General features: G+C 41.7%; 1 protein-coding gene across 1 annotated transcript in view; it reads left to right on the top strand.

Annotated features, from left to right (window-relative positions):
* The window catches only part of CD58 (CD58 molecule), a 28,885-nt gene extending 14,444 nt beyond the window's left edge, over nucleotides 1-14,441 (top strand). The window contains 5 exon segments of the mRNA XM_067291745.1: nucleotides 2,412-2,474; nucleotides 2,679-2,729; nucleotides 2,880-3,053; nucleotides 6,656-6,730; nucleotides 9,733-14,441. Coding sequence (XP_067147846.1) covers nucleotides 2,412-2,474; nucleotides 2,679-2,729; nucleotides 2,880-2,950 — 185 coding nt within the window. The 3' untranslated portion in view covers nucleotides 2,951-3,053; nucleotides 6,656-6,730; nucleotides 9,733-14,441.
* The last annotated feature ends 608 nt before the right edge of the window (nucleotides 14,442-15,049 follow it).

Genomic DNA, 15,049 nt, shown 5'->3' with positions numbered 1-15,049 from the left:
CTACACTCTTGCTAAGACAGCCCAGTATATGGTTGACATTCTTTGCTACAAGGACACATTGCTATCCATTGTTCAAATCGTCATCCACAAGGACTCCTAGATCCTTTGAAACAGAGCTGCTTTCTAGCCAGTCAGCACTCAGCCTGTGCTGCTGCACAGGACTATTTCAACAGGTGCAGGACTTTACATCTGCCTTTGTTGAACGTCATGTGTTTTCTACTAGCCCATTCTTCCAGGTTGTCGAAGTTCCTCTGAATGGCAACCGTGCCCTCCAGCGTATCCCCTGCCCACCCCAGCTGTTGTCATCTGCAGACTGGCTGAGGATGCCTTTTGTGCCTTTGTCCAGGTTGTTGATGTTAAACAGTATTGTGCCTAGTATCAGCCCCTGAGGAATGTCACTCATAATTGGCCATGAGTTTGAAACAGCCCAACTGTTTCCTTTGAAACAGTGAAGATTTGACCGTGGTACTCCTGACTGTGATAGGAAATACACTTGTTCTGCATCAGTAGGGTAAGCACTGCATGGATATAATCAAACAGAAGATATGATTTGCTGATGCAAGTAAAAGATTGTGCCTCATGAACTTCTAAGCTCTGCTTTAGATTTGCTTAGATGTGTTCTGATGTGTTGTTGTTGCAGGAGGCCCCTTCCATTGATCCTTTAATCCTTTATATTAAAGATTATATTATTTGTGTAAAGGATCCTTACGATCCTTTAATATTTGAAGTATATTTGTCATTTGTAAACATTAATAATTTGACCACATAGCTGACAGATCACTCATTGCTTGGAAGCTTTTGGCATTAACTACTCAAAAATAATGAAAATTCTTTTAAAAAAAATACATGGATAGTGTGGCTAGATCCTGGCTTAGATTTAGGGTTGTTGTAAGTCACAAAAAGTTTAATGTGTACTTGGACCTACATTCTCGGCAATCACTCGTAAATTTACATGCGTTAAATGGAGTGCTTGGGGATAGAAGTGAGCAAAATGAGGTTTGAACCAAGGCAAGTTTTGGCCTTCAGAAAAAAATAGATATAATAATACTTTCCTTCCAGAGAGAAAATCAGGAAGGATTCATAAATAAATGTTAAAGAAAGCACTTGGAAGATTTTGATCAATACCACTTGGATTTGGAAGCTTGTAAGGACAAGTGTGACTTTGGGCTGTTTGAATGTGGAATGTGGCAGTAAGGGATTTCAGGGGCATAGTCCTATTGTTAGAAGATATTTAATGTAATATATGGCTTATTCACTGCTTTCCTCATCTCCTTAGGTCAAGAGAATTTTGGCATATCTTGGAGAACTAGGCGCTGTGGGTTTCATTTGATAATGCAGGTCATTAAAGGCAGTTGTGAACTGGGCTTCTGGTCAGAGCCAGTGTGTCTCTGCCAGAGCCAGAGAGATTATAATGGACTCAGCTGGGTTTTTAGACTTTCTAAGATGGAACATTGTTCTGAACAGATATCAGAATTATTCCCTCTTCGTTAGTAGTGAGGTTCTTCAGCTTTCATTTTCTTTACATCCTAGGCTTATGCCCTGTTGGCATTTATGCCTCATATCTCAGACACTGCATAGGATTGGAAACTAAAATGTCCTGTTTGGTCCTGAGGCCAATTACATTGCTGAGAAGTTCTCAGCTAGCCCATTGTAAATGGAATGGAGGTAGAGTTTTCTTTCTCTCGATTATAACATCTGCCTGGTATAAAGATGGTTAATAGTAAGGAACACCAAAATCCTAATAAGCTGCTCTTAGAGGTTATGAAGTATATTCTCTTACAGTTCAAATGGTTTAGATCATTGGCTTTCAAGGAGACACAATCATATTTTTTGGGGAAAAAAAAGCCATTTCTTATGTGCTGCAGTTTCCCATGTTGGAATTCAGGGCAGTGATTCCTTGCATGAGGAGGATACAGTGAGAGTAGGTCTGTAGATCCTCAGGAGACACTTTCATGTTGTAATGAGAGCTGGTGAACAGGTCAGAAGAGCACTTCATTCACATCTCTTCCTGTAAACAGTTGTGACAGCTGGGATTGGGTGTTTACAGCTCTGTAGATTATTCCTGGACCGTGAAGATGGGGAAATCTGTCCATATTGGCAGTTGTTGCTCTGGCTTTTGTGAGTCCTTGGCTTAGTCATACTTTTGGGGAAAATGAAAGAATCATCTTTCTAGAGCTACATCTTTGAGGTTCGGGTGAATGAATGGGAACTTTCTTGGCTATGGTGGGGTTCATGGCTTTTCTTTGCCCCAGTATCATATTTCACTGGTCTCTTTCCCCCAAGTCATCTATTCCATTGCATGTCCTCAGTGATTATTCTTTGTTTGTGGGGGGTGGAGGCTGTCAGCTAGCTTACAAAAGCACAGGATTTTATTACTGAGTGCTTCATCCATTTTTGTTGTTGTTGTTTAGGTGCAGTTAGATGTCAATCTAAAACAGGAAGATGTAAGCACAGTCTTCAGAAGCATAGTTCAGGTAAGAGAACTGGAGTGTCATGAATGTGTGGAATTCAGACTGTTGCATTAATTTGTAGACTTGTAATTTTCTCTGTAGCAGTGCAGTCTTTCATTGGAGAGGTAAAGGAGCACATTTTCTTTTGGGCCTTAGTTGTTTTACAGAGTACAGATTTTTTTTTTCCAGGTCATTAATACATATGTCAAAAAGTTTTATTTCTTACAGGAGAAGAGGAGCCAATTTTAAATCAAAGGAGCCAAGAACAGTCCAGCTCAGGTATGAGATGAGAAATGTATATCAGGTCATTGCCTTTAACTGTCTACCAATACTTCTGGTAGTACTTCTTGAGTTTAGTGTCTCTCTCTGTCTTTAACACCTGCTGTTGGTTAGAACAAGGGTTCTAATCTGCTCTTCCCTTTTTTGCAGTGTGTAGGTGTTCTGAGTTAATCTTCATCATGAGAAGACTCAGCCTTAAAGTCCCAGATGAGGTGCAATAGTGGAGAATCGTAGGAACCTGCACTTTGTGTATGCGTTAGTGGGGATGGGGAATTACCAACAGTGAATGGCCTGAGAAGAGCCTGGTCAGCAGCTCTCTTCGGGGTGAGTTCTCTTCTGACCATGGAGAACAGGAGCTGACCTTGGGATGAGGGCTGGAAAAATTGAGGAACTTGTTCTTTACTTGTTGGTTAGGGGCTTGTTTCTGTGCTGAAATATGAGGTTAATATTTCTTCTCTCTTTTAATCTTACCAGCCTGTCCCATTCATATAAACTTCTTCTTTCAGGAATTTGGTTTATCATTTTTCGAAACTCAGTATTCATATGAAGTGCTTAGGGCTGGGCATGAATGTACTATGTTAGGAATGAGTAATGTCCCTCAGGGAAATTTCTTGATGGCTGGTCTTGGAAGATGGTCAACCAACCTGTTTATTTGTGCATTGAATTTGACTTAGAATGCTGATGTTTCCAGTGGGTGGGGGTTGTTACTGTGCATGTAGCAATAGATTTAATGATGGCTGTCAAAAGTATTACCACATCAGACTAGCAGGAGTTCACTATTAGTTTATCTTGGTTATATCTTGAGACACCATCCAAGGAGCGGTGAGGATAGGCACACTGTTAGTCTGGTGTGCAGAATTGCCTGGTCCTTGCTTTTGTTGTGCTGAAGGAAAAACTCTGATGCATGCTTGCCCCAGTGTGTCAAGTTGCAGTTGTCTCTTTTTCCATCTCTGCCCCCTTCCAGTTGTTTTGGAAAAAAGTCTGTTAGCAGCACCTTTTGATTCATTTTTGCTCTATTTTGCGGGCACCATAAATTCCAAGAGCCTTCTTGCCTGTCTTCCCCTGGTAATGGTCAAGATGGGGGAAGGAGCTGGGCAGAGGAGGGACCTCTCATTTCTTTGCATTGGTGACCGGACTGTTACCCACCTAGGGCTTCTTTACATGATGCCCCTCTGCAGGGTGTGCAGATTCTCAGGGTTTTCTGCATTCCTGTCTAGATCTCCACTTGTGCTTTTGCTGTCCGTTCTCATCCTGCTTATTTACTTACTTAAATTTGCAGCAAGCAATTAGATTGTTCCTAGTTCCCTGACTTGTGAGGGTGTGTTTGTGGGGGTTCCACCTATATGGTGAGCAGCTAAGGAAGGTGAAGTTCATTTAGTCTGTGCTCCTTTGACAGAGGTGAAAGAGGCTAGTGTCTTCCAGCCTCAACTTGTGTCTTGGTGCCAGGACCGCTGTGGTCTCTTCTTATGAACCAAACTAAGTCAGCCACTAGGCAGTCAAGCAAACTGGAGAATGCAGGGGGGAAGACTCTCAAAAATTCTCTGCCACAGAGGTCACCAGACCAAATTCTGTTCGAGCAGGCAATGGCCAAAGTTCCTGCCATCAGGTGCAAGTTCAGTGCCCTCCTGGAGTGTTTTGGAGTTGCAGTGACAGCGGCTGCATGTGGGATACTCGCTTGGGCATCTTACCTCAGCTGCTGAAATTCACAAAAGGCTGGAGCAGGATGTTTCTTGGGTTACAAACTACTATGTCACCTTTGCAGAAAGTTGCTTTATGTTTAATTTAATTTCTTAAGTTGAGTTAATGTTTTTACAGTTTTGGAAGTTAAAAAATGTGATGAGATCCTTGGTGATGGGCCTGGTAAAGATGTGTCAAGGAGGGAGGCAGTGCGAGGAAAGAGGGATCTGCCCCCCCCCGCCCTTCTAAAGACCTTTTTAGCAGGATCATGGATAAAGAATTTCATTTTCTTCTGATGCTTTCATACGTTTGTTAGAGCTGTGGTTTTCAGACCATGGTTCAGACATGACTGAGGTCCAGAGACTATTGATGGATTTGCAGAATGACTGTCCGTTGACTTGACAGACTTGTCATCTTAGGGATAGTAAATTTTGATGGGTGGATCACTAGATCAGATGTCAAAAAGACCTAGATCCTTGTGTCTGTTAAACAGCACTGAGCAAATGCCCTCTCCTCTGGGCTTCAATTTCCCTTTTGAGAATGGTGCTGCGTGCCAAGTATGCAAATCACTTTACCATCAATGGAAGGAAGAACTAACCACATGTGAGGGAACCACCTTTTCTTGCAAAAGAATGCAAGATTATTTTTGCAGTCCGTGTCATTATGGGTTCCTGATCTTTAGCTTTTGCTAGGTAGAAACCCTCAAGCAGGACACAGGATAATGAAATACTACAGATTGAAAGATTTACTTGTGTTAATGGCAAACATACCTGAGCCTCAAACAAAAATTTAAAGATGGGATGCACCCAAGATTTCAGGATGTCAACTTGGGAGATCCAGCGGTTGCCCTTCCTTAGAGAAGCACCACTGATGGATCTGGAAAAGTCTTTTGGGTGCCTTCACTTGACGCAATGGGTGATCCCTTGAAGCTGGGCAGTGGTGGGGGACCTCCTCAAGAGGGCAGAGACCATTTGTGGTCTGCCCTCGGTTTGTCAGTGCTGGCCCAGGAGCACTAGTGCGGACATAGGCGCTTCCGTGGCAGTTGCTGGGGGAGCAAGAGTGCGCGTGAGCAAGAGGAAGCTTTGCCAGCTGCCATGGGTGTTTGTGGAGGTGTTTGTGTTGCTTCCGTGTGTCTGGTGGGAGATGGTAGTCTGTGCGTTTGTGTGACTTTCCAGCTGCATACATATGGAATGGGAAAATTCGTTATTTATCTATATGCGAGAATGGTTGATCTGTTCTTTTTCTGAATGGACATGAGTGAAATTCAGGCTGCAAAGTGCAATCTGTTTCTTAAGAATTTTTTCATTTTGCATGATTTAGTGAAAATTTTTATTTGGTGATCAGTTTTATATCATTTACTTTGGGGGTATAATAGGCCTCCATTCATAGATCTTGAAAACTATTTTACCCTCTCTATCTGTTTTCTCTTGTATGTATGCAGACCAGAGCATCTGTGATGTCATGTAACTGCTTCTTGGAGTATATCAGCATGGAGAATATCAAAATTCAGTTTAGTCCAGTCCCAAATCCGATAGGAAAAGGATATAAGGGCTGCTATAATATTACTTGGGTGTAACAAACAGCATGAATGTACTTTATATATACAGCATAAATATGGAGGTATGAAAAGGTGGATGCCTAGAATTGATGATAGCTTATTCCAATTGAAGAAGCAAAAATTTATTCTCTAATAACTGTATAGGCAAGGCCTTAAACTGGTCTATCATCTATCCAGACTAAAATACTACTTCTGTAGAATTTTTCTAGAGTAGAGAAGACCTGTGGAAAGCTAATCAGTTGCATTCTTGTTCCTAATTTTTTTTCGCGCTATGATTCCCAAGAAGTATTAAAAGTCATAGGTTTGGAACTGAAACCATTTAGCTTAAGTTTACAGTGAAAGGCTCCACTGATGTAGTTATATCTGGCAAAGAATTTGAAAAGGTCAAGCCCTTATTAAGAGAGCACTACTACACCCTAAGTTTGGCTTCTAAAGCACCTTGTAGTATTGCAGAAAGTCCCGCTGAATTCTTGCCTGTGAAAAATGCAGAGTGACTGCTTGTGAAACAGAAAGGTTCCAGGCAAAATAGTAGAGGAAGCAGTAGCATAGTGCTATGTCTCAAAGTCTTGGTCTTTGTGACAGCCAGGTGAGGGTAGTAAAAATTATTTCCCCAACCTAGCAAGTGAAGAAATGGCCGCGTGGAGAAGTGTAACTAGCTGCCAGTAATAATCATGGATTTCTTGACTCCCAGGGGATATAGCTGAAGTTCATGGCCTGCCTAGAAAACTTTTCACTGCAGTCCCGCAAGATTTTCACAAGTAAACCTGTAAGTAAATATATAATGAAACTTTCTCATTGCTGGTCTATTTGTGGAGCTTACACAGGTTAAGATGATAGTGAGGGCCATTGCTGAACCTTGAATCCATCTAATCAGGGCAATCAGCTTATCTGGATCTGAGAGACTTACTGTGATTTGCTGTAGTTCAGGCACACTTTAGGGAACTCTGCCTTCCGTGTGGATGGGTGAAAATTGCTCCTTGTAGGCTACCATTTTCACGCTGTAAAGCTTTACTGAGCTTATTGCATTCTGTAGAATAACCATAGTTTAACTGAGAATGGGCCTGATGGTAAAGAACATGAATTAGTCTCCTGGAGCTTAGGACTTTGACAGTGCTGACTGCTCTACATTAGGGCTTGTTAAAAAGTATTTGACAAATAAGACATCTGTGAGGAGAAAGGTTTTGGAGGGGTGTGAAATTAGGTCAACTATAACAAGTAAGCTGGGTGGGGGAAGGAGGGAATGGATGGAAAAAACATGTTTTGATATTTGCTGACTGAAAGGTTTGTTTCTCGAATTTATTAACTGAGACACCAACATTTTTTTTTGTTTTGAAATTTTAGATTTGATTTAAATGTTAAAATAAAAAATAAAAAAGCCTTTATGAAATGTGCACTGTAAGCCAGTGTGGATCAGTGTGCACTCTAAGCCAGTGCGGATCAAAGCATGTTTTTTTGGAAAGAAATGAAGTTTGCAGGTTGACTCAAAACAATTTTCATTTCCTCAAAACAATAGGAAAAGTGTCTGGTTTTGATTCTACCTAAAACTGGCACTTTTCTGTTTGTATCAGTTATGGCATGAAACAAAACATTGTTTATTCAGTCATAGTTTATGCACTGCTTTTTTTCAGTTTAATGTGATTTATTTATTACCCAAGATATTTACCAAGTGTTTATGAATTACAGCCTGTACTCTGAATAGAGTTAAACTGTTGCAAAAAAAATGTGTAGCCTCACCATTTTGGAGTATTCCTTCTTTTGGTACAAGAATAAACTCTGTGGGTATAAGCACCTTTGCAATGGCACTACTGTTTCCATACTGGGTGGCTGTACCTCCATAGCTCTCCAACGTATGTTTTATGTAAGATTCCAGACTGCAAACTGAGGCAGGCTGCAGGACGGCGATGCTTTGTGGTCCTCTGTTTCTGTCACTTGGATGGAGAAGGCAGGCTTGGTAACTTCTCAGTGCCCCACAGAAGGATTCACCGTATCTTGCCTGTCATAGCCCTTAATTAAGTGGTGCAACTGTGAGTTTCTTACTGGTTTCTGCTTTTTGTGATGTGGATAGTTGCTTTAAGGATTCTCAAAACCTACAGGAATGTGCTGGGGCACCTTGGGGCTGCAGTTTTCTGTTCTGTCAGGTTTGATTCTGCTGAGTGGCCAAGTAATCCTGTTCAGATGTTTGCTGAAGACAATGTCAAAAGCAAAAACTCTCAGAATGAGTGGAAACAAAGATGGGTGCAAGGGTGAGAGTGAGTTAGGAATGAGGACAAGAAACCTGGCTGTGTGATGCAGAAGATGCTGCCAATTTTAGGACTTGAAATAGGGCTGAATAGCTGAGGAGGCAGCTGTGGTATCTTCAAACAACCGAGTCTGATCCTGTCAGTTGCCGATGACTAACACTGAAGACCAAATGAATTAAGTCAGTGTATTGGAGCTGGACTACATGACTTGCTGCTCTGCACAGATTACTTATTTGGCTACACTGTGCTGCTAGGTCATGCTTAAAGGTTTGGCATTTGAAATAGTTATGTTATTATGTTATGCATCATCGCTGCACAGAGAAACACGTCAGAAGTAGTTGTGCTTTCTTTGGTGCTGTTTGCAAGCTGTGTGACCCATTTCACATGTTCTGTAGGGAGTGTGGAGCCTGATGCTCATCACCAGAGCTATAAAATGAGAAGGGAACACTTGTTTTATATTCAGGCCCTCTCACCTCGCAGCAAATACCAGGTCCCCAGGCTGGCTGCCCTGTCACTTTTCTTTAGCCTCGTGATTAAGCTGGCGTAAGTCAGTTGTGGGTAAAGCAGTAAACCTGCTTGGGATTTAGGGATAGAAATTGTAAAAATTCTCCAGGCCCATCCAAGAGCCCTGTGAGAATCAGACCAGGGACTTCTTTCCTCTTCTCATTGGCTATAGAGGAGATTGACATGTCTCACCATGTGCTGCTCTCCTAGACTGTCTCCAGGTGTCTTGTGTTAGGTGGGAGTGATGCTGAGCTAGGAACTAGTAAAAGGGAGGAGTAGTGCTATCAGAACAGGAGCAAAGGCTGAATGACTCAGTGCCTTGGCATGTCCAGATAGTTCCCCTTGCACTGTTGCTGTGTGCAGCAAGAAAGAAACACTGATGTAAGTGGACCTTGTGTATGCTTTGTTGGAAATCAGCCTGATTATACACTGATGCCCGTTGTGTGCAGTGAGTTAGGTTGGGCACATAGTCTTGAACTTCCTGTCCTGTAACTCCCCTTTGGCTTCAGTTTCCCTGCTTGTCAAGTAAGAGCTCTATTTGCAATCCTCAAAGGAGAGAACTCCAGAAGCACCTGGCATTACTGTGTGGAAAGAATAGCAGCAGCATCACATGGATGTGTAGTGCAAAGCTGGTATCAGAATCTTTGCAGAAAAATGGTGTTTTAAGGGACTAGTTATGTGATCCAAAGCCAAGGAGTCAGAACAGCCTTTCAGGTTACCAGCTGCTTATCAGCTGGGTGGCAGTAACTGATGAAAAATGTTATCAACCTGCTTCAGTTGCAAAGCCACATATCTCACCTTGAGCATATCAGTGGGGTAAATGGTTAGTGGTTAGCAGCTACCATAGGTCACTAAGCTGCTGTAACTTGATTGTTTTGGATCATGTAGCAATGCCTTAGTTCATCTTCACGCTTTATTAATGTTTAAAACCTGCAGTGTTTTTTTTGTATAACTAGTAAAATTTTGCTAGCTAGAAAAGAAGATATAATAATTTACGTGTGTGTTTTTTTTTCTTTTGCCCCAGATCTTAAATCATAAACAGATAATTGCCTTGTGGACCAAACAGCATTTTGACCCAATGGAAGAGAAGTGGTCGAATTCAGTGGTGAAAGAGCCACTATCTTTTGTCCTGGAGGTTTTCCATTAGCACTGAAATCATCCATAAAGAAGTGTTTTGAAGACTAGTTGAGCTGCTTCCAGTGCCTGTTTTTCTTTTCTCAGAATGGACAGCCTCCTTTTTTGGTGTCACCGCATGAAGACAAACAGGCTTAATCCTGGAAAAAATCTCATTTTATATTGTTTTGTATCAGTTTTTAACAAACAGTGCTCTACTAATACAAAACATAAGAGCCAAGGCCTTCTTTTTTTATAACTAATATTTAGAGATTAACAAAGTCATATCCATACATATGAATGTGGATAAATCAAAAACTAATCAGCTTTCTATGCAACTTCAGATCAATACTTTTTACAGTGAGAAGAAAGATGGTTCATCCTTCAGCAGTTCCAGACGGATGGAAGTTTGCGTGCACTATTCTCAGTTCTCCAGCAGTGACTCAATGCTTCAGACAAATATTCTCCAAGATGGCCATCTCCTGGAGTCAGCAGAAGGCTGGCAAATTGTAATCTTCTCCTGATGATGGTTGACTTTATGAGATAAAGCTACAGTTCAGTTTGTTTTTTGCATTGGAACAAAAGCTGCTGCTGTTAGCAGCATTTTGTTTTTTTCTTGAACTTTTGATATTTTTTGCACTTTTATGTTTTTTGGGAAGATTGTTTTTATGTCTTAGCTTCTGCTTCACATTAGTCTAAGAGAATGTCAACCTACCCATTTTTAAGGAATAATAATACGTTTTTAGATTGCTTATGACTGGAGAGAAAAGTTGAAAGCTGAGCTTGTGTATATGCTGAGGCTCAGAAAGAGGCAAAGAGAAAAGAATACCATGTATTAATGTTTTTCAAAACATCAAGATATGGTGCCTGATTTGTGGCTTCTGTGTGGTGGTTGTTTCTGAAAATTGAAAGCAATTTCAGTTCGTGTTGAACTTGGTATTTGTAAAGAATCATGAAGGTTTGTCAGAGATCAGAAACTCCTCCTTTGTCTTCCCTACTGGACTGAGAATTGCTTGCAAGGCAGGAATGAAATCCTGCTCTGTGTAGTAGTGTAGGAACGTCCACACTCTTAGTACAAAGTAATTATTCAGGGATTCAATCTGTAAATGGCTAGAAGTGGAAAGGGATTTTGGCATGGTGCTAAGTTCTGCTGTGCTACTTTGTCTGTAGGAAATCTTAGTGAAGTAGTTGATTATTCAAATCTCAGCCAATTCCCATGCAGATAAGGTCTGCTTTTAGTACCTGTGATGATATTTAAGGAATTGGTCCTGAATGGCATGATGTTAAGGCCTCATGTTTATGAATAAGGCAGTGAGAAGATCAGAAGCAGAGAGGGAACCTGAAGCAGTTTTAGAAATCATAAGAAAATTCAGGTTGGAAGGGACCTCAGGAGGTCATGTAATCCAAATCCCTGCTCAAAGCAGGGTCAACACTGAAATGAAATCAAGTTACTCAACTTTATCTAGGCTGGTCTTGAAAAATTCCAAGAATGGAGACTGCACAGCTTCTCTGAGCAACCTGTTTTACTGCCTGTCCTCATGTTGAAAAAGCTTTTCCTTATATCTTTATATCTGAATCTCTCTTGTTTCAACTTTTGCCCATTTTCTCTTATCCTTACACCATGCACCACTGTGAAGAGCCTGGCTCCATCTTCTTGATGATTGCCTCATAGGTACTGGAAGCTGCTGTTACGTCCTCCAAAGCCATCTCTTCTCCAGGTTTGAACAAGCCCGGTGCCCTCAGCCTCTCATCACAGGGCAAGTGCTCCAGCACCTGGCCACCTTGGCAGCTCTCCTCTGAACTTGTGCCAGTTTATCAGTGCCTTTCTTGTTGAAGGGGCCCAAAACTGGATGCAGTATTCTAAATAAGGTCCAACAAGTGCTGAGTACAGGGGGATAATCACTTCCCTCAATCTACTGGCTAAGCTCCTTTTAATACAACCCAGGATGCTGTTGGCCTTCTTTGCTTCCAGGGCCCATTGCTGGTTTGTGTTCAGCTTGCTGCCTACCAAGACCTCCTGGTCCTTTTCAGCAGAGCTGCCCCCAGCCTGTATCATTGCAAGGAGCTCCTCCTTCCCAGTACTTTGCATTTGTCCTTGCTGAATTTTAACCTGTCTAGGTCTCACTGAATGCCAGCCCTTTAGCTTATTGACTGATTCTCCCCAATTTGGTGATACCTGCAGACTTGACAAGAGTGCACTCTGTTGTCTCCTTCAGGTCATTGGTGGAGATGTTAAACAGGACAGATCCCAGAATAGACCCCTGTTGTACTCCACTTGTCTTCTCCATCCAGGGAGAGTATGACTTATTGGTCACTGCCGTCTGACCCCAGTCATCCAACGAGTTCTATTTGTTCACCCATCCAAACCATAACATCCTAACTTGGATAAAAAATATTGTGGGAGACGGTGTCAAAAGCCTTGCCAAAGTCAAGGTATAAGACATCATCTGCTCTCCCCTCATCCAGAAATCTAGACATTTCATCATCATAGAAAGTAGTCAGATTGATTAGGCATGATTTAGCCTTGGTAAATATATGACAACTGTTTCCAACCACCTTCTCCTTCATAAGTACAGAAATGTGTCGCAAGAGGACTTGCTCCATGATTTTCCCAGGGATCAAAGTGAGGCTGCACTTTAGATCCCTGGGTTGACCTTCTGACCTTTTTTTGAAGATGAGTACAACATTTCCCTTTCTTCAGTCATCAGGGACCTTCCCCAATCTCCATGACCTTTTAAAGATGAGAGCATCCTTGCAGTGGCATCAACCAGGTCTCACAGCATCCTTGGATACATCTGATCAGGTCCCATGGACTAGTATGTGTTAAATTCTCTCAAGTTATCCCTAACTGCTGGTAGTTTTCCTTGAACTCTTTTAATAGGCACAGAGGCCTGTGAGACCTTTTTAATAAATACTGAGGCAAGGAAGACATTGAGTTATTAAGCCTTTTATCTGTGTCTGTTGTCACTAAATTACCTACCCTGTTCAGGAAAGGGCCCATATTTTCCTTGTTTGTTCTTTCACAGTTAATGTAGCAGAAGAAACTGCATTTGTTGCCCTTGTCCCATGACAGTTTCAGCCTTATTGAGCTCTGGCTTTCCTGGCACCATCTCTACCTGCCCAGGCAATATTTCTAAATTCCCCCATTGTAGCCTGTCCTTGCTTCCATCTCTTACATAAGTCCTTTCTACACTGGAGCTCTGTTGGGAGTTCCCTACTTAGCCAAGCTGATCTGATATGTCTGCTTGTTTTCCTGAGTATTGGAACAGCCTGTTCTCATGCTTGGAGGAAGTCATCCTTAAAAGCCTGCCAGCTCTCTTGAGCAACTTTTGCCCTTCAGAGCTGCCTCCCATGAGATCCCATCTATTAATTTCCTGAAATAATTTTCAGTAAGCTGAAATTTGCTTTCCTGAAGTGCAGGGTCTCTACTGTTGCTTACCTTCCTCACACCCGTCAGGATCTTGAACTCCACTATTTCATGATCACTATTGCCAATGCAGTCATTCATTACCAAATCCTCAACCAGTTCTTCCTTGTTAGTTAACAGCAGATACAACTGTGCATCACCCCTTTCTTGGCCCATCCAGTACCTAGATGAACAAGATGTCCCTGAAACCCTCCAGAAATCTTATTGCCTGCTTGCATCCTGTCATGTTGTCTTCGCAGCACATCAGGGAAGTTAAAGTCCCTCCACTAAGTGCCAGGGTCTGGTGATCCAGAGACTTCTCATGTTGTTAAAGAAGTCTTTATCCACCTCCTTACCTTCATCAGGTGGTCTGTAATACACTCCCACCACTATGTCACCCTTACTGGCCTCTCTGATCCTGACCCCAAGCTTTCAACCAATCTGTCATGTGTTCTATAGGAGAGCTCCATACAGTCAAACCACCCTTTCACAGAAGGGGCAGCCGCTCTCGTGTGCCTTGTCTGTCTTTCCTGAAGAGCTTGTACCCATCCATCACAGCACTGCAGTTATGCGAGCTGCCTCATCATGTCTCAGTTATTCCAACAATGTCATAATTTTGTGAACTCATGCAGAGCTGTAATTCTTCCTGCTTGCTTCCCAGACTGCATGTATTTGTTTACATACACTTGAGGTAGGTCTCCTTATGCCCTATTTTATCACACCTTAGTTCTCCTTCGTTCCTGTCACTCTGCACCCTTTGCTTTGGACCCCTGACCTCCATTACCTCGCCTAATTGGGTTGTGATTTCTCTTTCCCATCATTCCTATTTTAAAGCTTTCTCTACCACGTTGCTCAGCCTGTTGACAAAGATGTGACATTAGATAGCTCTGTAGGATATTTAAGCTGCTCCTGTGTGCATTTTGTGGTAGTAAAACCCAACAAGTGCATGACTAAGATTATGAGAAGGATCATAGGTAACTTATGCCCATGACCTGTCCTGTTGTGTTGGAGAAAGCATATGCCCTTCAGAAAACTTGAAATCTTTTCTTATTGCTACACATTGATTTTTTACCTATGCTCACACAGGTTCTTCTGCTTTTGCAACTGCACTGCAGGGGTGTTAAACAAGACATTTGGTTAGAGCTAGACAATCTTATCTCTGCTGCTCTCTGTAAATATTTGCTCATAATTTATTAAAAGACCCTTGAAAAATGTACAGACATTGCAATGTCTTTTTATAATATATAGATACATACACTTTTTATTAATCTTGAAGTTCAGTAACTGATCACTAAAACAATGTGTCTTTAACCTTAAGTCATTTTTTGCAAGTCACACAGCTCCTATCCCAAGCATCCTTCTCCATTGCACCTTCAGCAGGCTTATCAGGATCATGTTAAGAAGTTCTAGTTCATCTAATATGGTGCATCCATCCTGTGCAATTTAATATGAAACAGGATGCAAAAGTCTTGCATAGGAAAATTCCTTACACCTGAGGATGTCTACTTTGTTTTCCAAAGCAAAAACCCATAGCCTTCAAAAAGAGTAAACTGTAGTGGTTAATTAGTTATTACAGAGAAGAATTCAACATAATTCATGGAATTTGAGGCTTCAGAAGAAGTAGAGAAGCTCACTTTATGGTAGGCTGGCATAAGAACTATAGCTTCTCCAGTGCCTCACTGCCTGTTTTCTCCACCCACTTTGTACAGCTCATGCTGTGCATGTGACTTCTACCAAGGCTGCAAAGTATAGACTTGGCAGTTTTCAAAGCAAGACTGAAGCTCACAAGTTATTTTTGTTCGCTTTTTAAAATGGGTAGATT

The sequence above is a fragment of the Apteryx mantelli genome, chromosome 1 (genome assembly GCF_036417845.1).
Source record: "Apteryx mantelli isolate bAptMan1 chromosome 1, bAptMan1.hap1, whole genome shotgun sequence".
Taxonomy (NCBI): Eukaryota; Metazoa; Chordata; class Aves; order Apterygiformes; family Apterygidae; genus Apteryx; species Apteryx mantelli.
Note: the sequence above shows the minus strand (reverse complement) of the source record. Positions and strands in the feature narration are given on the sequence as shown.